Source organism: Acanthopagrus latus, chromosome 16 (genome assembly GCF_904848185.1).
Source record: "Acanthopagrus latus isolate v.2019 chromosome 16, fAcaLat1.1, whole genome shotgun sequence".
NCBI classification, from domain to species: domain Eukaryota; kingdom Metazoa; phylum Chordata; class Actinopteri; order Spariformes; family Sparidae; genus Acanthopagrus; species Acanthopagrus latus.
In genome coordinates, this window is record NC_051054.1 from 1,065,899 (window position 1) to 1,086,382 (window position 20,484).

Here is a 20,484-nt window from a genome sequence, read left to right on the forward strand (position 1 = left end):
TATCACTGCCGCCGGAGAGTTTCGGGAGATCGATCGGGTGATGGAGTGGACGTTGGATGGCTAAAGTTTGTTTCTGACTGACTGACTGTATGTACTGTTGTAAGTGACGAGCTGTTGAACACGATGTAGAGACGCTTTCTATTAAAGTTGGCTTTTTTTTTTCAGTAACTCGTGGCGCTTTTTTAATATTTAAATCGTGTACTGTAGCTAATGACCCAGTTGTTGAACATGATGTTGTATGTGACGCTTTCTTTTGGGTGTATTTTTTCATAGACTTAATTCATTCAAGTCATGGTGCATTTTTTTGAAAGGTTACACACCTAAAATGTGTATTTACATGTAACCAGTGTTACAGTCTGCTTTCTATTTAATGTTGAGGCTATTTTTAGTCATCTTGACAGTAAATCAAGGTGCACTTTCACATTTTAACTTGTTCTAATAATCACATTGTACATTAGTATTCATGCTGACAGTTCTGTGGTGTCACTGGGCTTCTTGGGTCTAACTGCCGGCTGTTTTTGGTGTACAGATGGACTACATTCCAGACTTTCGCCTGCAGGCCGGTTCTGATGAGCTGATGCTGAAGGCTTCTCCGGCAGCAGCAGGGGATCCTGTCGTACCGGCCGAAGGGCTCAGCAGCGGTGCTGAGTCAGGACACTGCCTTGATCCAGGCTGCTGAAGGAGACACGGGTGACACCAAGCTGGTGCTCAGTCAGCACAGCTGTCGTGCAGAGGTGAGTCACAGACTGAGTCTGAACGAAACACTGGTGTTAATGCTGTTTCCACATTCACTCTAACTGTCCCTCATCCATCCACAGTTACAGGATGTGGCTGCAGAAGGCCCGGGTCAGTCGGTGGGCTCCAAGATGGACCACCTGAAGAAATTCATGCTGTGGAGGGACCACAAGAGAGCCGCTTCATCTTCTTCAGGTCCACCATCTCCTCCACAAGACAGACCTGCAACTGGGCTACAGCCAGCTAAAGTTAGTAACCTTTTAAAATATTAAATGTTCCAGTTATTGTCAAAGAGGAGTTATAATATCCTGTAGTGTGTAGATGTGTGTGTGTGTGTATATGATATACACATACATACATAACTTCTTTTAAATCACCCAAACCCATTTTTATTGAATTGCCCTTCTGTGATGTCATCCTTTCACTTTTACTCTTTTCAGTTTATTATATTCAATTATTTATTTTATCTATTTTATTTATTACCTGTCTTAATTTTAGTTAGTTAATTCATTGTGATAATTATTTCTCTTCTTCATGTTTTATATATAACAGAGAAGTGAGATCTGATAACAAGTCGTCACTCAGACGCAGGTTAAGATGCAGTTATCATTTTGACAGCATCAGTTTCTTAAATCCAGTTTGAAAAGTTGGGATTAAAATGTGTTTTATTGCAGTTTTCCATTTATAAGACATTTAAAGTCAATGAACAGTCTGACGCGGTGCAGCAGTGCCCTCTGCTGGCGGGGCTGAGAATTACATTAACTCTGTGTCACTTCTTTTACTTTTCTCATTTAGAATACAAAATGAGGAACGCTTCACGAATTTGCGTGTCATCCTTGCGCAGGGGCCATGCTAATCTTCTCTGTATCGTTCCAATTTTAGTATACGTGTAACCGAAGTTACACAATATGAGAGTGGGAGGTGTCTGGTTTATATACGGGTCTGGACCTGGACCCCTGGGAGTCATGGTGCGACCCTCAGACAGTCCTGTATGAGAGCAAACTGCCTCTGAGTGGCTTCAGAACAAACTTCAGAGCTCAGAGAGGCTGTACTGTGGCTTCTGCAGCTTCAACAACTCACAAGGACCCAATCTGACCCGGTTCTGAAGCATTATGAGTTTTATCTGCATACTGAAGTCTCGCAAGGCATGCTGGGAATTTTATACAATGAGCTCTTCCGTCAGTGGGCGGGGAGGGTGGGGGAGGGAAGGCAATCAGACGGGGAGGGGGGCAGTTGGGGGATGTTAACAAACTAATAACTAGGACTTGGTGTCCTCAGCCGGGTCCAGGTGGTCTGGATCCACTGCTGTCAGTCCAGAACGCAGACAGACAGACAGACAGCGGGACTGCTGCTAGTTTTATTTAGGACACATGAATGCAAGAAAAGAAATAAGTCATAACACACAGCTGGGGTTCAGAACTGGGTTAGCTTGACACGGAGCACAGGAAGCCTCTTCTGTATTCAGACGTGTTTCCTGGTTTAAGGCAGAGCTGAGCAGCTGCTTGTTGCTGTGAACGTCTGCACGAGTCTGAGAACTGATCACACGTGGAAGCTGGTCTGACTCTCTGACTGCCTCCCCCACCCCTCTGTCCCTGCCTGCAGGGCTTCAGGCAGGAATGTGGGAGGAGGGGCTCTGTGGTGATCCTTTGTTATCTCGCCGCTGCACCAATCCTGACTCAGTGACGTAACGGCTCATTTAAAAAACATCCCAGCATGCCTTGCGAGCCTTCAGCGTGCAGATAAAACTCATAATTGTTCAGAACTGGGTCAGTTTGGGTCCTTATGAGACAGTACAGCCTCCCTGAGCTCTGAAGGCTGTTCTGCTCTCTGCCTATATGAAGCCACTCAGAGGCAGTTTGCTCTCATACAGGCCTGTCTGAGGGTCGCACCATGACTCTCAGGGGTCCAGGTCCAGACCCGTATATATACCAGGCTGCTCCCTCTCTTCAACTGTGTAACTTCGGTTACACGTATACTAAAATTGGAACGATACAGAGAAGATTAGCATGGCCCCTGCGCAAGGATGACACGCAAATTCGTGAAGCGTTCCTCATTTTGACTTTTAACTGTTAAAAACAATACAGGTAAATGTGGTGTGAGTCACGGCCCCGCCAGCAGAGGGCGCTGCTGCACCATATCAGACTGTTCATTCATTCTTTAAAAGTGGAAAACTGCAATAAAACACGTTTTAATCACAACTTTTCAAACTGGATCTGAGAAACTGATGCTATCAAAATTATAACTGCATCTTAACCAGCGTCTGAGTGACCACTTGTTATCAGATCTCACTTCTCTGTTGTATGTATACAAACATGAAGAACACAGAAAAAAGCTCATTTACTGAATTTAAAAGAAGGTCCAAACAATGAAGAATTAGTCAGACACAGTGTTTCAGAGTTTCATTTTAAATGAGAATAGTGAGGTCAGTGATACAGCTGAGATCAGTGATAGGACTGTTTTGCTGCAGCGTTCCTCCTCCTCTGCATGGATCTCACCCTGGATCAGCTGCCGTCTCTCTCTCCCCTGGACTCTGTCGTAGCGTGGTGTTGTGTGGCCACCAAGCCCTGCTCGTCCGACTGCCACCGAGCCCACCAAGACGCCATGTTGCAGCCTCACCTCTGCCTGCTGGACTGCCTCCTGTGCCCACCACAAATTCAATCTTTTGGGTAAAATGTCCAGTTGCAGCCCAGAAACATGACTTCAGCTCTTCAACAGGATCCAGATCCTCCTCCAGGCTCTTTTCTCCGACACAAAACAAACAACACGGTCCAGAAGCCTTTCGGGATGTTTTCAGGACATTCATTTAAATTCCAAATGGAGAAAATGACGAGTTTCAGCCCACAAACCCAAACTGACCTCTAAAATAGACGCCACGTGAACCCTGTATCACTGACCTCAGCTGTATCACTGCTTTCACTTTTCTAAAAGTCAAAATGAGGAACGCTTCACGAATTTGCGTGTCATCCTTGCGCAGGGGCCATGCTAATCTTCTCTGTATCGTTCCAATTTTAGTATACGTGTAACCGAAGTTACACAATATGAGAGTGGGAGGTGTCTGGTTTATATACAGGTCTGGACCTGGACCCCTGGGAGTCATGGTGCGACCCTCAGACAGTCCTGTATGAGAGCAAACTGCCTCTGAGTGGCTTCATATAGGCAGAGAGCAGAACAGCCTTCAGAGCTCAGGGAGGCTGTACTGGGGCTGCTGCAGCTTCAACAACTCATAAGGACCCAATCTGACCCAGTTCTGTCTCAGTTCTGAACAATTTGGATTTTCTCTGAATGCTGATGGCTTGCAAGGCATGCTGGGATTTTTTTAATCTCCTCCCCTTGACCCTCGTCTCTTTCCGTCTGCCCCGCCCTTCTCTGATTGCCTTCCCTCCCCCACCCACCCCCCTCGCTGACATACAGGCTCAGTGCATAAAATTCCCAGCATGCCTTGCAAGACTTCAGCATTAAGTCAAAACTCTTAATTGTTCAGAACCGGGTCAGATTGGGTCCTTATGAGTTGTTGAAGCTGCAGCAGCCCCAGTACAGCCTCCCTGAGCTCTGAAGGCTGTTCTGCTCTCTGCCTATATGAAGCCACTCAGAGGCAGTTTGCTCTCATACAGGACTGTCTGAGGGTCGCACCATGACTCCCAGGGGTCCAGGTCCAGACCCGTATATAAGCCAGACACCTCCCACTCTCACACTGTGTAGCTTCGGTTACACGTATACTAAAATTGGAACGATACAGAGAAGATTAGCATGGCCCCTGCGCAAGGATGACACGCAAATTCGTGAAGCGTTCCTCATTTTGACTTTTAACTGAAAGAAGTGATACAGGGTTCATGTGGTGTAAATCCTCCCACTCTCACACTGTGTGACTTCAGTTACACGTATACTAAAATTGGAACGGTAATTCATGGCCCTGCCAGCAGAGGGCGCTGCTGCAGCGCTTAAGATGCTGTTCATCCACTTTCAACATCTATAAATTTTCATAAACTACACCACATGAGCCCTGTATCACTTCTTTACGTTAAAAGTCAAAATGAGGAACGCTTCACGAATTTGCGTGTCATCCTTGCGCAGGGGCCATGCTAATCTTCTCTGTATCGTTCCAATTTTAGTATACGTGTAACCGAAGTTACACAGTTTAAGAGTGGGAGGTGTCTGGTTTATATACGGGTCTGGACCTGGACCCCTGGGAGTCATGGTGCGACCCTCAGACAGGCCTGTATGAGAGCAAACTGCCTCTGAGTGGCTTCATATAGGCAGAGAGCAGAACAGCCTTCAGAGCTCAGGGAGGCTGTACTGGGGCTGCTGCAGCTTCAACAACTCATAAGGACCCAATCTGACCCAGTTCTGTCTCAGTTCTGAACAATTATGAGTTTTCTCTGAATGCTGATGGCTTGCAAGGCATGCTGGGATTTTTTTTAATCTCCTCCCCACTCTGTCAGTTGGCTCCTCCCCTCTGGCTGTTAGGCTGAGAAGTAACCAGTGTTTGAACTACGACTGCAAAAGGTATGAATGTTGTAAAAAAGTTGAATTTAGGTGAGGAATTCTTAATCTTTGTGAACGTGAACATGAAGCTGAATGCATGAAGGTGAATATTTAAAAAAGAAGAAAAGTACACGGCTTAAAGCTGAACATTTTGATAGTTGAACAGTTTCTATCAGCTGAACGTATGTTGAAGCAGTAGCAGAATGAAATTTGAAAAATTCCCAAGGAGGATGAATGGGAAAATATTTGCAAAAAAAGTTGAATATTTCCCAAAGTATATAAGATAGAAAAAGAAAAAAATTAATGTGAGTTAAGTTTCGTTTTAATCTAAAGTAAACCTCTCGTCCAGCAGCTGGGCCTCCTGCTGTATTCCACTGTTCACAGATCAGCTGTTGCCCAGTTCGCTGATGCGTAGAGATACAGAGGTTCTACGGTGGATTTGAGACCGGTTAGCTACTGTTGACTCTGTTTTGATCCGTTAATTCTCTGACTTCTTAGTCTTCGCGGTTCCACTGGTACTTTACTGGTGTGTGTGTGTGTGTGTGTGTGTGTGTGTGTGTGTGAGAGAGCGCAGGTGGGTATGTGCTTCTTTTTCTTGCATTTGTAAGTTGAAAGTAAATATATTTTATTTGAAGGCAAGTTTGTTTTACCCGGTTCATCTGTTAATGATGGAACTCATTGTAATGAAATGATTTTTTCAGAATTTATTTTATTTTGAATTTTTTTTTGGTAATGCGTTGTGAAGGTCTTAAATTTGTAATTTTTATGGTCTTAAAATGTCTTAGAAATGTCTAAAATTTGACTTATTGAAACCTGCAAGAACGCAAGAATATTCCACAAGGACTTTATTATTAAAGTGCATTTTACAAAACCGCAGCAATAAACACAATAAAAAGCACACAGTGACCACATGTACGGGTAAAGATGCGCTCTACGTACGCGTGCTCTGCAGTGTCTCCCCCTCTCTGCACACCTGAAGGTAACTGGTGCTCTGGTGGAGTCGGGGGAGGTGATAAAATGGCAGAGATAGCAGGAGGAGAACGATCACACACCTCTGAGGAGGGTTCTCTCCTCACCTTTTAGGCTTTCCTTCAGGTAGTTTCGGGGCTCACTGCTCGGCTGGTCCAACATCTTCCATGGATCTCCAGCCCTGTTCTGTTTGTTCTTGTGGTTTTCATTTGACAATCATAGAATAAAGCTTGCTTATTTCTTGACACTGTGTAGCTTCTTTACTGCTGGCTTGGACTCATTGGGCCACATGACATGGAAGCTATTGACAAAAAAAATCATAATTTCTGCATGTTAATATTCATATAAAACAGAGAGCCCTAAAATACAATATAAAGAGCTGTGTCTTATTCATCCAGTTTACTAATACCATCTGCTGCTGGTTGGGAGACGGACACACATTGCTTTACATGGCACATGAATACTTGTTCCTCTCTGGAAATCCCTCCTTAAACACATCAGAGACTCTACACACCTCACAACCTTCCCAACACTCACCAAACTCAGTTTAAAACTGCTTTCATAATTTATGACTCCTCTTTGTGTTTTTAGTTTGTTTTTATTATTCAATATTCAAGACATGATGATGATGTGCACAGTAAAAAATAATAATAATAATCATGTACACATGCGAGCTGCAGGAATAAATGCAGCACAATTGTTTTGAGTAAGTTTTTTTTAGGGTTTTTTTCAGTTTATAGGTACTTTACATACAGAATCATAAAAAGTCCTGAGTTCAACATAAAACAAAGTTTCATTTGGAATAAATTGAAGAAACCTGGCTTTATGAATTGTTAGGCCCCTGGTCTAGTGGAATCACAGACATTACATGATGTGCTTCTCCTCTTTCTTCCCACTCCCCAGAAGGCCAGTGTCACAGGAAGTTAGCGGTAGCATTCGTTCAGAGGGAGAGAAGGTCAGAACAACAAACAAACAACAAGCAAAAGCATCTCCCTTCCTTCCCTGTACAAATCAAAATTATTTAAAAAAAAGACAAAATCTTACCCAACTCAACAGTTTTAGTACTCACAGATGTTCAGATTGTAGATTTCACTGGATTACACAAACACAAAATACTATTTAAACTACACATTAGTCCCACACTAGTTAGATGTGGGTGAACTAGTGGAGAGGAAGACTGTGGTCAGCCGCTCCTCTCTTCACTCTGACCAATCCTGGGGCAGAAATCAGGCGGCTCAAACCAATCAGCAGGTCCAACCTGCTATCAGTCACTCACACCACACTCACAATCACAGTAGACTGCACACAGGATCTGTGTTTTAAAGCTGCTGGTGCTGTGAACGAGTCGAAGCACTGACCCCACGTGGCAGCTGGTCCGTCTCTCTGTGAGCCTCCCCTTGACCCTCGTCTCTTTCCGTCTGCCCCGCCCTTCTCTGATTGCCTTCCCTCCCCCACCCACCCCCCTCGCTGACATACAGGCTCAGTGCATAAAATTCCCAGCATGCCTTGCAAGACTTCAGCATTAAGAAAAAACACTTAATTGTTCAGAACTGGGTCAGATTGGGTCCTTATGAGTTGTTGAAGCTGCAGCAGCCCCAGTACAGCCTCCCTGAGCTCTGAAGGCTGTTCTGCTCTCTGCCTATATGAAGCCACTCAGAGGCAGTTTGCTCTCATACAGGACTGTCTGAGGGTCGCACCATGACTCCCAGGGGTCCAGGTCCAGACCCGTATATAAGCCAGACACCTCCCACTCTCACACTGTGTAACTTCGGTTACACATATACTAAAATTGGAACGATACAGAGAAGATTAGCATGGCCCCTGCGCAAGGATGACACGCAAATTCGTGAAGCGTTCCTCATTTTGACTTTTAACTGAAAGAAGTGATACAGGGTTCATGTGGTGTAAATCCTCCCACTCTCACACTGTGTGACTTCAGTTACACGTATACTAAAATTGGAACGGTAATTCAGGACCCGGCTGGCAGAGGGCGCTGCTGCAGCGCTTCAGACGCTGTTCATCCACTTTAAATATCTATAAATGTGGGAAACTGGGTTTTATATGAAAACATTAATTAATTTCTGATGGTTATTTGCTAAAATCATGTCTAGAGGAAGGCCTTTACTCCTTTTTTCTTGTAGATAGTATTTATGTCAGTATATAACCTCCTGGTTAACAACTTATTTTATTTGGCCTTTAAAGTTGTGTTTGTGCAAAATAAAATAAGCTTTTTTCAAACCGCACCTTGTTTGTAAGCTTTATTATTTCTGATGTATTATAAACTATTGACATGATCACATCTTTATTTTTTATCTACTTGTATTTTGTTCTGTCCATCTTTGCCACGACCGGGACTCGAACCGGTGATCTGTTGCTCTGCACACCGGAGCTCTTCTCCAGCTGTTCCAGTTTCTCACCTGTCACCGTCCACCGTGATGTCCTGCGTCTCAGAGAGCACAGCCAATCAGGCGGCTCGATTTGATTCAATTTTGAGGATCGAATGTTCGGGCCGTTTGCTCGTCCAATAGGAGAGCCGGATTTGCTCCAATTCCTCAGTGAGCCCGCCTCCTGTCATGGCGGTGTTTGTTGACTGCAGGCTACAAAGAAGTGAGTCAGTGAGTCAAATATTCATTAATTATCATTAAATACTGGCGGAAAACATGTTAAAAACTCTTGTCTCAGTTAACTGAAGTGTGTTTTAAAACACTCATGTCTCAGCATGATGTCATATCTGGAGCTGTATTTGTTATTAAGCTATTAAACATTTAATTTTACTCTCTATAATTAATGAAATTCACCAGTTATCATTGGTTTGTGTTAGCCAGCTAACTTCACGCTGTGTAAATCGATTAATCACCTAATGTCAGCTGATAACAAGGCTTAAGCAATGACTAATTAACTAGTTGGAGAAATTATGTTGGAGTTTACTCATTTTTTTTATTTTACTGTCATGGCAGACGTTAGCTTAGCATTTCATCTAATGTTAGCCAAAACTTAGCCAATAGCTGTGTCTGAAGGTCCTTATTATGATGCTGTTTAAAATGCTAAAACAGAAAGTGAAGTTTGTCTGTATGTCCAAAATATATTTATGAAACCAACAGTAAGTTAGTGACAGAGAATACTTCTAGTCGTCTGCCAGTGTTTCTTCGATGGAGGACGGATGGGGTGAAGGACCCCAGAGCTCTGGCTGAAGAAGGTGCAGATTTAAGAGAATCCCAAGAGAAGAAATCCACATGAACTGCCAGAAGACTTTGGGCTCAATCAGGTAAACAACCCGACCCAAAAGGAGCCTTTTAGTCCTGATTTAATATTTTATTCATCACTTCCCATTTGTGTAACTGAACAACACATTTTGATTTTGACACACAAAAACGTGGAGATACTTTACAGAACTGGGCAACATAAAGTTATGAATTATCATTCTGGGACGTTAGATCAACAGGATTTAACATTTGAAATCAGTAAATTATGGTACTTTCAGTTTGAAAATTATTAACAAGAATTAAGTTTTAATGTCAATATAACATTGACTGTGTCCACATAATTAGCTTTGTGATTGGAGCTCATTTTAAATGCTTTAATCTCCAATAATACATCACCATTTATTAGTTCATTGCTTATTCTGATTATTAATTTTAAAAAATCAATGAACCGATGTTAAAGTTTTTGGAGTGGGGTAGAAAGTGGGGTTCTGATGTGTGTGAAACCACATACAGCTTTTCTGTTTAAGCAAAGAAAGACACTTATAAACAGTTTACCTGTGTGAGCAACACATACAAAGGTCAACTGATTTACTGTAAATGGAGAGGGGAGGAGCCACAGTGACTGGAATACAGGTGATTATTGAGGTCAGAGTGCAGTTTGAGTTGGTGGTACAGAAGGACAACAGAGGAGATAAACTGAAGTCTGAGGAGACAGACTACAGTCTGAGGCTGGTGAGTGTTAAAACAACACTTTGATTCTTTTACTGTCCGAGTGTCTGAGTCAGTTTGTCTCTGTGGACTGTCGAGGAAAGAAATGTGGGGATGACGTTGACAGTTTGATTCTTCTGTGGACGCAAAGTCCTGATGGCTGAATAAAACACATTAAAAGTACTGTAACGAAAGAAAAGGAGTGTGTGTGTGTGTGTGTGTGTGTGTGTGTGTGTGTGTGTGTGTGTGTGTGTGTGTGTGTGGGTCGGTGGATGGGTGTTACTTCCTGTTCTGTACACAAGGAGTGGTATTCTCCGGTTACCCTCCAGCCCCCTGCCACTGCAGCACACACACACACACACACAAAGTAATGAAGTAGTAACAAAATGTAACTGCAGTATTGATCTGTCGATGGTGTTTTGTAAGGTTCAGTATTCTGTTGAACTCTGTGGATCCTATAATAGAATCAGCAGCACAAAGATCTATAATGGACCAATACAGAAGATAAGAAACAGATAAAAACACACAAATACTGCCCGTCCTGTCCTCTCAGTCCTGCTTCAGACTGATGGACAAACTTGTTTCCTGATTCTTGTTCTGAGCTCACAGTCAGTGTCACTGTTTCACCTCTCAGACCGACTTCAGACCAGAAGATGAGTGTTCCTGTGGAGAAAGAGGAGGACAGATCAGAGTTTCCAGGATCCAGCTGTGAGTCTCTGAAGAGTGACTGGTCCAAATATCATCCTCCAGACTTCAGTAATGAACCTGGACCCTCAGAGACAAAGTAAGAGAACTGATTCTGACTCATTCAGTGTTTGCTGGTAAAGTTTTTCCATTTACCAGCTGTAGAGTAACATCAGGCTCCCGGAGGGAAGAAATACTCTACATGTTAGAGCCAAAGCTTTTATTGTGACGAGCTGTAACCAGATCAACATCCTGTCGTCCCATGAATGTGTCAGCATACAGCGGCAGTAATAACAGGGAGTGAAAACCCTGATTCCAAAAAGATGTGACGCTGTTTGAAACATAAATAAAATGAACAGAATCATATCACTGGATAAACCAGCACAAAGACGATATATTGAATATTTTCATTGATTTCTGTGAATTTGACAGCAGCAACATGTTTCAAACAAGTAGAAACAAGGTTGATTGGTAACAACTGATCGTATCGTAACTGAGGGTTCAGCGCTCTGTCAAACACATGTCTGTATAGAGAAGATTACTACATGGGCTCAGGAACACTTTGTCAAACTGGTGTCAGTCAACAGTTTGTTTATGAGGACACACTGGACCTTTAACATGTCATGAAAATGACTCAACTGTCCACATTTTCTTCATGTAGCTGCAAACTAAAATGTTTGACTGAGAGAAGAATCATTGGTCCATCTCCCTCTGAGTGTCTGTAACAGCTGTCAGTCTCAGAGAAAAGATGTAATCTAATCCAAGAGGACTGATCCAAACTTTAAACCTCCTGATCATCAACAGGAGCAGCTGTTTGTGTGTTTAGAGCTTCATCAATGACTTTCATCAGATAATTTATCAAAGATTCATGTGAGATGAATAAAATGTTGGTGTTTGCAGAGTTCAGTCCAACAGACAGAGATCAGAACCTCCAGGATCCAGCTGTGAGTCTCTGAAGAGTGACTGGTCCAGATCTCTTCCTCCAGTCTTCAGTGCTGAACCTGGACCCTCAGACCCAAAGTAAGACACTGTTTTTACTGTAAACTGACCTGATGAAGATGATGCACTGAGGATGAAGACTAAATGTTCTGCTGAAAGATTTATATTCATGATGCACATCTGCTGCAGAAACTAAGATGGATTTGATTTAATGGCTGTAAATATTAAAACTATTCAAAATGTGAGTGAATCTGCTTCAGATGTGTTTAGATCATGTAGAGCTGCTGGCTGGGCCGATCAGTGGCTGACCTCACTGAGGTCTCTGAGATGATGCTGAAAGTAACAAAGTAAATGGTAAAAATGTACGTGAGAAACACAAGTTGATACATTTACACATGATTTGATTAATTTAAAGCCGATTTGATGATGAAAACAGAGTTTAATCATTGATCCTGTCTGACTTTCATAATTTATCACAACATGGAACATGTCCTGAATCATTTAAGGAAAGTTTAATAATGAAAGTGATGACGTATGTGAGTTGACAGCGGAGTGATAAACTGTCAGTTGACCTGATGAACCTGACTGACATTTTATTTCACACAGATTTTCTGGTGTTTCATTCTAGCACGATGAACCGTCATTATTCACAGCAGCCAGCTGACATTTATCATTCACAGCCAGTTTTGTTCCTTTAAAAGATGGCGTCCACTCAGTGAACTGCTCCACACTCATTGGCTCACACTGCTTGAACCTGTTACATCTCTGTTTCCTGCTACCTGTCTGTGACTGCTGGTCTGTCACAGTTATTTCTAGCACCTCTAACCGCAGTTCAAAGCTGACTGACTCAATGTGAGCTGCCCAAAGTGACCGTGACACATAGAAAGACATGATGAGCTCTTTACTGGAGGCTTCACTGTGAAGCAGCTGCTGACTGTTGACTTTGTATTAATTATAACCAAAACACCAAATCTGGATATTTTAACAACAACCAACAAGTAATTAATGAAGAAATGTCTTCTCAGGAAGAGGAGTTATGTGTCTGAGAAGAAGCAGCCCACCTGCTGTGTTTGGTGTCAGGACGTCCTGAAGGATCCGGTCTCCACCAGCTGTGGACACTGGTTCTGCAGACGCTGCATCACCTCAGACTTGGTTCAGTCTACTTCACCAGGAGACTCCTCCTGTCCCCAATGTGGAGGTAAGATCCTGAAGCACACACAGGAAACAGAGTGTGTTTGTCTTTGTTGGTGGTGCTATTCAATAAAAACAGATTTAGAGAAGAAGATGTGAACATATTGTGTCTTATTGATGGATCAGTTGTAAATATTCCAGGGAGGAATTAAGAGCCACAGTGAGCTGTTCAGACTCAGCCTGTTGACTCTGCTGTCAGTCAAGCATGAACACCGACACAGTCAGAAGCCCAGAGACACATTTCTGATGCTTTCTCTAAACTGGGCTTTATAACCTTCACTTCTTTATATATTCTTATATTGATCTTTATTATTGGTGATGAAAATAATCTCCAGATTGTTAAATTTTCTTTGTACTGTTTCAAACTTTGTCTCTTTTCAGTGAATGTTGGTCTGCAGAAGGTTTTAAATGAACATAAGATCAGTCTGAGGAGGAGATGTGAACGTGTGACTGAAGGATGTGAAGAAAAGAGAAGTGATGGAACAGGAAGTGGAACCCTCCTCAACAGGATCTACACTGAGCTCTACATCACAGAGGGACAGAGTGAAGAGGTTAATACCCAACATGAGGTGAGGCAGCTTGAGACAGCTTCCAAGAAGAAGACCTTCAGTGAAACTCCAATCAGGTGCTGCGACATCTTTAAAGCCTCACCTGACCAACAGAGACGCATCAGAGTGGTTCTGACCAACGGCGTCGCTGGAGTTGGAAAAACCTTCTCGGTGCAGAAGTTCACTCTGGACTGGGCAGAGGGCTCCGAAAACCAAGATGTCAGTCTGCTGGTTCTGCTGTCGTTCAGGGAGCTGAACCTGATCAGAGATGAGCAGTACAGTCTTCTCAGGCTGCTCCATGTTTTCCATCCAACATTACAGAAGGTGACAGCAGAGAAGCTCACTGTCTGTAAACTTCTCTTCATCTATGACGGCCTGGATGAAAGCAGACTTTCACTGGATTTCAACAACCATGAGGTCGTGTCTGATGTCACACAGGAGTCATCAGTCAGCGTGCTGCTGACAAACCTCATCCAGGGGAAGCTGCTTCCCTCGGCTCTCATCTGGATCACTTCCCGACCCGCAGCGGCCAATCAGATCCCTCCTTCATGTGTCGACAGGGTAACTGAAGTACGAGGCTTCACTGACGTCCAGAAGGAGGAGTACTTCAGGAGGAGGTTCAGTGATGAAGATCTGTCCAGCAGAATCATCTCACACATCAAGACCTCCAGGAGCCTCCACATCATGTGTCTGATCCCAGTCTTCTGCTGGATCACTGCTACAGTTCTGGACCACATGTTGACTACAGACCAGAGAGGAGAGCTGCCCAAGACCCTGACTGACATGTACTCACACTTCCTGCTGGTTCAGACAAAGAGGAAGAAGCAGAAGTACGATGAGGGACGTGAGACGAGTCCACAGGAGCTGACGGAGGCTGACAGGGAAGTTCTTCTAAAGCTGGGGAGGCTGGCGTTTGAACAGCTGGAGGAAGGAAACATCATGTTCTACCAAGAAGACCTGGAACGCTGTAGTCTTGATATCACAGAGGCCTCGGTGTACTCAGGAGTTTGTACAGAGATCTTCAGAAGAGAGAGTGTGATCTTCCAGAAAACAGTCTACTGCTTTGTTCATCTGAGTGTTCAGGAGTTTCTGGCTGCAGTCTACATGTTCCACTGTCACACCAACAGGAACATGAAGGTACTGGACGACTTCAAGGGAATAAAGTACAAGCACAGGGACTCAAATCCAAAACCAAAGTATTTTTTTGAGAAGATTTATGCGTTTTTTGTTAGAAGCGCTCATGGCCATGAGACCTGTTACCCATCCTTGGTTGATGTTCTCAGCAGTGCCATGGAGAAATCTCTGAGGAGTACAAATGGTCACCTGGACCTGTTTGTTCGCTTCCTTCATGGCCTCTCTCTGGAGTCCAACCAGAGACTCTTACGAGTCCTGCTGGGTCAGATAGACAACAGTCCAGAAATCATCCAGATAGCCATCAACAACCTGAAGAAGATGAATAGTCCTAATCTTTCTCCTGACAGAAGCATCAACATCTTCCACTGTCTGACAGAGATGAATGACCACTCAGTCCATCATGAGATCCAAGAGTTCCTGAAGTCAGAGAACAGATCAGAGAAGAAACTCTCTGGGATCCACTGCTCAGCTCTGGCCTACATGCTGCAGATGTCAGAGGAGGTTCTGGATGAGTTGGACACAGAGAAGTACAACACATCATGGGAAGGAAAACAGAGACTGATTCCAGCTGTGAGGAACTGCAGAAAGGCTCGGTAAGTTCAGATGTGATTCACATTATAAAGTAACGTAAAGCTGAAGGCTCAGTATTAAAGACCTTCAAGAATGCAAAGGTCTTGGAGGACTTCAAGGGAAAAAAGTCTTTTTTTGAGAAGGTTTCTACATTTTTATTGTTAGAAGCATTGATGGCCATGAGACTTGTTGCCCATCCTTGGATGGTTTTCTCAGCAGTGCCATGGAGAAATCCCTGAGGAGTACAAATGGTTTTTAAAATGTGAGGAGGAGAAAGTTCAAACATTTGTGTTCAGATGTAGGGAGGGATGTCAATGAGATACTCAAGTGAAGTACAGATACCTGAAACATCTACTGAAGTACAGTAATGAAGTATTTGTACTATGTCTTCACATGATTCATGTTTCCATTAGTCATTTGAGACTTTTGTCCAAAAACATGAATTTGTTGTTCATTATGCTGCTCAAGGACACATGGACAAGTAGAGCAAGTTTAAAACCAAGAGCCTGGTGATCAGTGATTGCCAAGCTCAGGCTGACCAACTGACCAGCTGAGCTGCAGCCGCTCATATTAATGTGCTCTGTGATGCAAAACGCATACATTGCATAATAAATTGTAAATTGTGTATTTGAGTTGTAACTGTTTTATTAACTGTTAACTTCACAGATTTATTTGCTGTGGACTCTCAGAGACTCACTGTGAAGTCGTGGCCTCAGCTCTGAAGTCCAACCCCTCCCAACTGAAAGAGTTGGACCTGAGTCACAACAACCTGCAGGATTCAGGAGTGAAGCTGCTGTTGGCTGGACTGCACAGTCCAAACTGTAGACTGGAGACTTTGGGGTCAGTTAACGTGTTTTGCTCATGTACAGTGTTCATCCACCAAATTTAAATCCATAGCAGAATGTTTAAATTATCTGAAGATGATGGAGGATGAAGTCAGTCAGGCAGCTGTGTGTTAGTGTGTCAATCTTTGCTCTGAAATGAGAGCGTCACAAGTACTGGGACAGATGTTAAAGTTCTTGTCATGTGTTTACTTAAATAATTATTATGAAGTCTTTTATTTCATTTTCATTTTGGACATTTTGGAATTCCATAGAAAACATCTTACTTTGTACTTGTAAATGTTTGTTCTGAATTAGAAGAAACAAAAGAGAACGAGGGTAACATCATGTCTGATTTTAATATTGTTTAAGATTTGACTGAATTCAGTAGCTTGTTATTAATCTGTGTTGACATGAATAGGTGTATGAATGTTGAGCTGATGTTTGGATGATGTCTGTAGAAGTTGATATTATGATGATTAACAATAACACAATGACAAATTCACTCCACTCATTTTAGAGAGAAAAGCACATTTCACATTTCAAATCTGATTGGATGATGAATCTGCTTTTATCTGCATCATTTATTATTTATTTAGATTGATGGACTGCAGTTTGTCAGAGATCAGCTGTGCTTCTCTGGCCTCAGCTCTGAAGTCCAACCCCTCCCATCTGAGAGAGCTGGACCTGAGCCACAACAAGCTCCAGGATTCAGGAGTGAAGATGCTGTGTGATTTTCTGCAGAGTCCACACTGTAGTCTGGAGACTCTGAGGTCAGACAACATTTTTTACATCTTGGTCTGATTAATTTGATGTGAAGATTGTGCTGACACTCAACTGCAGACATAAGGCTGATATTATACTGATCCACACTGAGTATCTTAATGCTAAAGTCTGTTTTCTTCTGTGTTGAGCAGCACATTTAACACCTTCATACATCATTCGTCATCTTGATTTGTTTGTCATCTTCTGAAATTTTGTCATCTTGATTTTAAACTTAAATCAGTTTCTGTGGGTTTTCCTATGTGTTTGGCTGCACGACAACAGCCATGGTTTAAGAGGGTGAGTCACAACGTCATTATTGAAGCAACAGCACGTTTTGAATGTGCATTCTGTTGGGTTCAGGTTTTTGGAGTTTCCATTTTCTAAACTTCTACATTTTGGACATTATTCAGCTTTCAATAGATTGTTAAACAGTGAATGATTTCAAGCAGGAACGTTGTCTTCTTTAAATAATTTATATTTTTATTCAGATTGATGGGCTGCAGTTTGTCAGAGATCAGCTGTGCTTCTCTGGCCTCAGCTCTGAAGTCCAACCCCTCCCATCTGAGAGAGCTGGACCTGAGTTGGAACTACAGGCTGCAGGATTCAGGAGTGAAGCCGCTGTGTGATTTTCTGCAGAGTCCACATTGTAGACTGGAGACTCTGAGGTCAGTTTATGATCTCTCTGTTGCTGTTGTTGATCCTTACTGTTTAAGAAACAATTTAACCCAGTTTGCGTTTAAACACAATTCACAGCCTTGAAGCTGTAAATGCCTTGTTTGTTCATATTTTTGTCAACTAAATTTTGTCTGCAGTCACAAAAGACTGAGAAACTGTAGAAAATGGTCACTGTAAATTCAAACCGGAACACATCTCATTGAATTTTAAAAGGATTTTTATCTACATAATTTATTCCTTATTCAGATTAAGGGACTGCAGTGTGTCAAAGATCAGCTGTGATTCTCTGGCCTCAGCTCTGAAGTCCAACTCCTCCCATCTGAGAGAGCTGGACCTGAGTGAAAACAAGCTGCAGTATTCAGGAGTGAAGCTCCTCTCTGATCTGAAGGAGAGTCCACAACGTAGACTGGAGACTTTGAGGTCAGTAGAGGGTTGGAGTCAACCCATGATGGTTCCAGCAGTATTTGCTGAAAACAGTTGGCATCAAAGTAAAGATCCAGTATTTCCTGGTTTCCTCAGTGAAATTGTAAGAGGAGAATGGTGACAGGCTTCAGGATCTCAAAGTGTTTGTTTTCTCATCTCAACACTAAATAACTGATCAGTTCATATGTGTCACAATTCTCATATCAGTCTGACCAAAGCCTGCAAATCACTGGCTCTTATTTCAGAGAATCATCATTACATTTAGTAACCATGTGGTCTTTCTACAGAACAGATCTTCTGCCAAAGTCCAGAAACCACAGCTGATGTTACACTCTCTCTTTGTATGAACATGTAGGAGCTTTAACATCATATAGTTATTTGCCCATCTGTCACTTGTTTTGACCAAATACTTTATAAGAGGCTCCATAAATATTCAGATGTAACTGAGACTCTGGTTTTTAACATCAAAAAATCTTCATTACAGTGAGCAGTGAATGTCTCTCTGTTTCTGCAGTAATGTTGCGTTCAGGGACCCTCTGCAGTTTATTTCACTGTCTCTTTCAGTGAAACCTGCAGAGTAAACAGACTTGATGAACAAAGTGTCTGCAGGTCTGTGAGCTTCACTCTAACACATTAACATGAAGCTGAAAGGAAGCTGGCTACGCTACACAGCAGCTCCACTTGTGGTCTGAACAGGACTGAAGTCCTGCTGGTCTTTATATCACTGACTGACAGCTGATGGAGGGAGTCTCTGGAAACACTCATGTATCACTTCTGTTGTCTCTCTTCTCTCTGTCAGAGTCTGATTGATGAGGGAGGTGGAGGTGTTGAGAGGATCAGCTGTGTCCTGATGATCCAGAGAGGTTGAAGCAGCACCATCAGCTGGTGGATGGAGAGGCTCTGACTGGGCAGAGAGGAGAGCTTCATCCAGCAGTGACTGATGGACCATTTCATCAACTGGAGATGACTGTCAGTGCTGCAGTCTGAACTGCTCTGAGATCAGCTCCACTGATCAGCTCCACTGTCACATCCAGCTCTTTGTGTTGGGGCTCGTAGTTCAACTAACTGCCCCCCCTACTGCCACCTGGATTTAACAAGAACAGAAACAACTTCATCTTGTCCAAACATACATTTAGAAGTGTGCACAATAAAAACACAATAACATTAAAATCGTACTTCCTGTCGCTTCAACAAATATTAATTTGACATGCTAGTCACGAGATAATGGAGCATCAATAAGTTGGTAAAGACTCAGCATGACATTCAACTTTACATGACACTGTACATTAAGCGTGCACTCAGTGAACTGAAGGATTTATTCCTTTTCATCGACTGTCTTTATGTCGCAGGCTTCAAGTGAAAACATGTCGATTATCATATTTCCTGCAGCATCAACAAATTCGAGTTGAATGTGCGACCCTGAAGTTGTCCTGTGGAGCTTTTTCCCCTCTGAAGTCCGTGTTGAAGCAGTTCTGAGCAGCAGCTTCATGTTCTGGAGCTTCTGCTGGAGCTGCTTTCTGCCAGCAGGTGTCACTGTTGATGTTGTTTTCCCCCTAAACTGAACTGACGTGATGATTTCTTTTTGACTTCATTTGGTCAAAAATTAAATGTAATCATTAGTAGTTCAAATTGATTTAAAGACACAATTTGTCAGATTTATGCATTCCATCATCTTAAATGGACTCCACCTTTGTTCCATATGTTGTTCAAAGTTTACTTTCCAATGCCCTTCAAGGTGATGATGCCAGCAGCAACTGTGATAGGAAGCAGCAAAGATGAATATTGTTACTGTGAATCACTAGAGTGCAGCCAAGGTCTCAACCACGACCAATATATCTGCAGAGTTAAAGACACACAGCATCCTCACAGTTTGACTACAGTATAAGTGCATTCATCTGTTATTGCAACTACTGAAGGTGGAGCTCATTTTAGATACTTCAGTCTACAATGACATAATTTGACAGTTTATTGATATTTTGTATTTACATTTATAATGCATAAGTAACTAACATTGTTAAGTATACTATGTAATGGAGTAAAATGTACAATATTTACCTCTGAAATGTGTGAAACCAATAATTAAAATCATTTTAATTCAATCAGAGACACTAATAGAGCAACACACACAGAATTTGGACTTGCTTGAACATTCAGGAGAGATGAAGAAAACTCAGAGACACTGAAGACTTATGTTGAAATAGTTTATACAAACAAGATCATGGAAGAACACCGTAACAGCACAACTAGATGCACATTGTCAAGTTAATCCTCACAAACCTCCCCATGTTCAGATTATATCCACAGCAGCCTTCACACATGGTGATCTGTTAACAACAAATAAGTGGAAAGTTACTGCAGAGCTTCTCTGACTCAGTGAGGAATAGACAGAAAAGTGCATAGAAGCCAGTAAGTCTGCTGGATAGATCGAGGGCCGACCTACGAGTTTACATTAACAGCCTCAGTTTGTCAGAGATCCGTTTGGTAGACATTTCTACAGCAGCTGTTAAGTTTACAAAGACCACGAGAGAAATAAACTCATGTGCATCTCTCATCCAGACTTTAACAGCACTAACTTTTATACAGCGTACGTACAACATTTTGTCTTGGAACGTCAGAGTGCTTATCTCTCACAACACA

General features: G+C 42.6%; 1 protein-coding gene, 2 long non-coding RNA genes and 6 other non-coding genes across 11 annotated transcripts in view; 6 read left to right on the forward strand and 3 right to left on the reverse strand.

Moving 5' to 3' along the window:
• The window catches only part of LOC119034297, a 7,579-nt gene extending 3,863 nt beyond the window's left edge, over window positions 1–3,716 (forward strand). Inside the window, exons 4-6 of the long non-coding RNA XR_005079528.1 lie at window positions 530–734; window positions 819–983; window positions 3,203–3,716. This is a non-coding gene — a long non-coding RNA (uncharacterized LOC119034297). The remainder of the gene's footprint in view (window positions 1–529; window positions 735–818; window positions 984–3,202) is intronic.
• Window positions 1,535–1,640, reverse strand: LOC119005274. Its single transcript, XR_005070452.1, has one exon. It is a non-coding gene; the product is annotated as a U6 spliceosomal RNA (small nuclear RNA).
• On the forward strand, window positions 2,688–2,793 carry LOC119005275. The gene has a single exon (XR_005070453.1). It is a non-coding gene; the product is annotated as a U6 spliceosomal RNA (small nuclear RNA).
• Window positions 3,665–3,770, reverse strand: LOC119005276. The gene has a single exon (XR_005070454.1). It is a non-coding gene; the product is annotated as a U6 spliceosomal RNA (small nuclear RNA).
• Window positions 3,771–4,428: 658 nt separating this feature from the next.
• On the forward strand, window positions 4,429–4,534 carry LOC119005284. The gene has a single exon (XR_005070461.1). It is a non-coding gene; the product is annotated as a U6 spliceosomal RNA (small nuclear RNA).
• Window positions 4,450–7,208, forward strand: LOC119004404. Its single transcript, XR_005070196.1, has 2 exons — window positions 4,450–5,238; window positions 5,570–7,208. It is a non-coding gene; the product is annotated as an uncharacterized LOC119004404 (long non-coding RNA).
• On the reverse strand, window positions 4,762–4,867 carry LOC119005277. The gene has a single exon (XR_005070455.1). It is a non-coding gene; the product is annotated as a U6 spliceosomal RNA (small nuclear RNA).
• Window positions 7,209–7,946: 738 nt separating the features above from the next.
• LOC119005270 lies at window positions 7,947–8,052 on the forward strand. The gene has a single exon (XR_005070448.1). It is a non-coding gene; the product is annotated as a U6 spliceosomal RNA (small nuclear RNA).
• A 1,120-nt stretch (window positions 8,053–9,172) lies between these two features.
• LOC119004397 (NACHT, LRR and PYD domains-containing protein 12-like) lies at window positions 9,173–19,946 on the forward strand. 3 transcript variants are annotated; one of them, XM_037071280.1, is made up of 10 exons: window positions 9,173–9,451; window positions 10,732–10,881; window positions 11,682–11,801; window positions 12,746–12,918; window positions 13,293–15,186; window positions 15,830–16,003; window positions 16,584–16,757; window positions 17,238–17,414; window positions 17,671–17,844; window positions 18,647–19,946. In XM_037071280.1, exons 1-10 carry the CDS (start codon window positions 9,420–9,422, stop codon window positions 18,651–18,653), a joined length of 3,075 nt encoding a protein of 1,024 aa, XP_036927175.1. In that variant the 5' UTR covers window positions 9,173–9,419; the 3' UTR covers window positions 18,654–19,946. The 3 variants fall into 3 exon arrangements, with proteins under 3 accessions (XP_036927175.1, XP_036927173.1, XP_036927174.1); XM_037071278.1 differs by lacking the exon at window positions 17,238–17,414 and having other exon boundaries at window positions 9,184–9,451; XM_037071279.1 differs by lacking the exons at window positions 9,173–9,451; window positions 17,238–17,414 and adding an exon at window positions 9,902–10,121.
• The last annotated feature ends 538 nt before the right edge of the window (window positions 19,947–20,484 follow it).

Coding starts and splice junctions, on each gene's coding strand:
- LOC119004397 (XM_037071280.1), top strand. CDS start 9,420: ATGAACTGCCAGAAGACTTTGGGCTCAATCAG. Junction 11,802..12,745: donor CCTGGACCCTCAGACCCAAA/GTAAGACACTGT, acceptor ATGTCTTCTCAG/GAAGAGGAGTTATGTGTCTG. Junction 17,415..17,670: donor TGTAGACTGGAGACTCTGAG/GTCAGTTTATGA, acceptor TTCCTTATTCAG/ATTAAGGGACTGCAGTGTGT.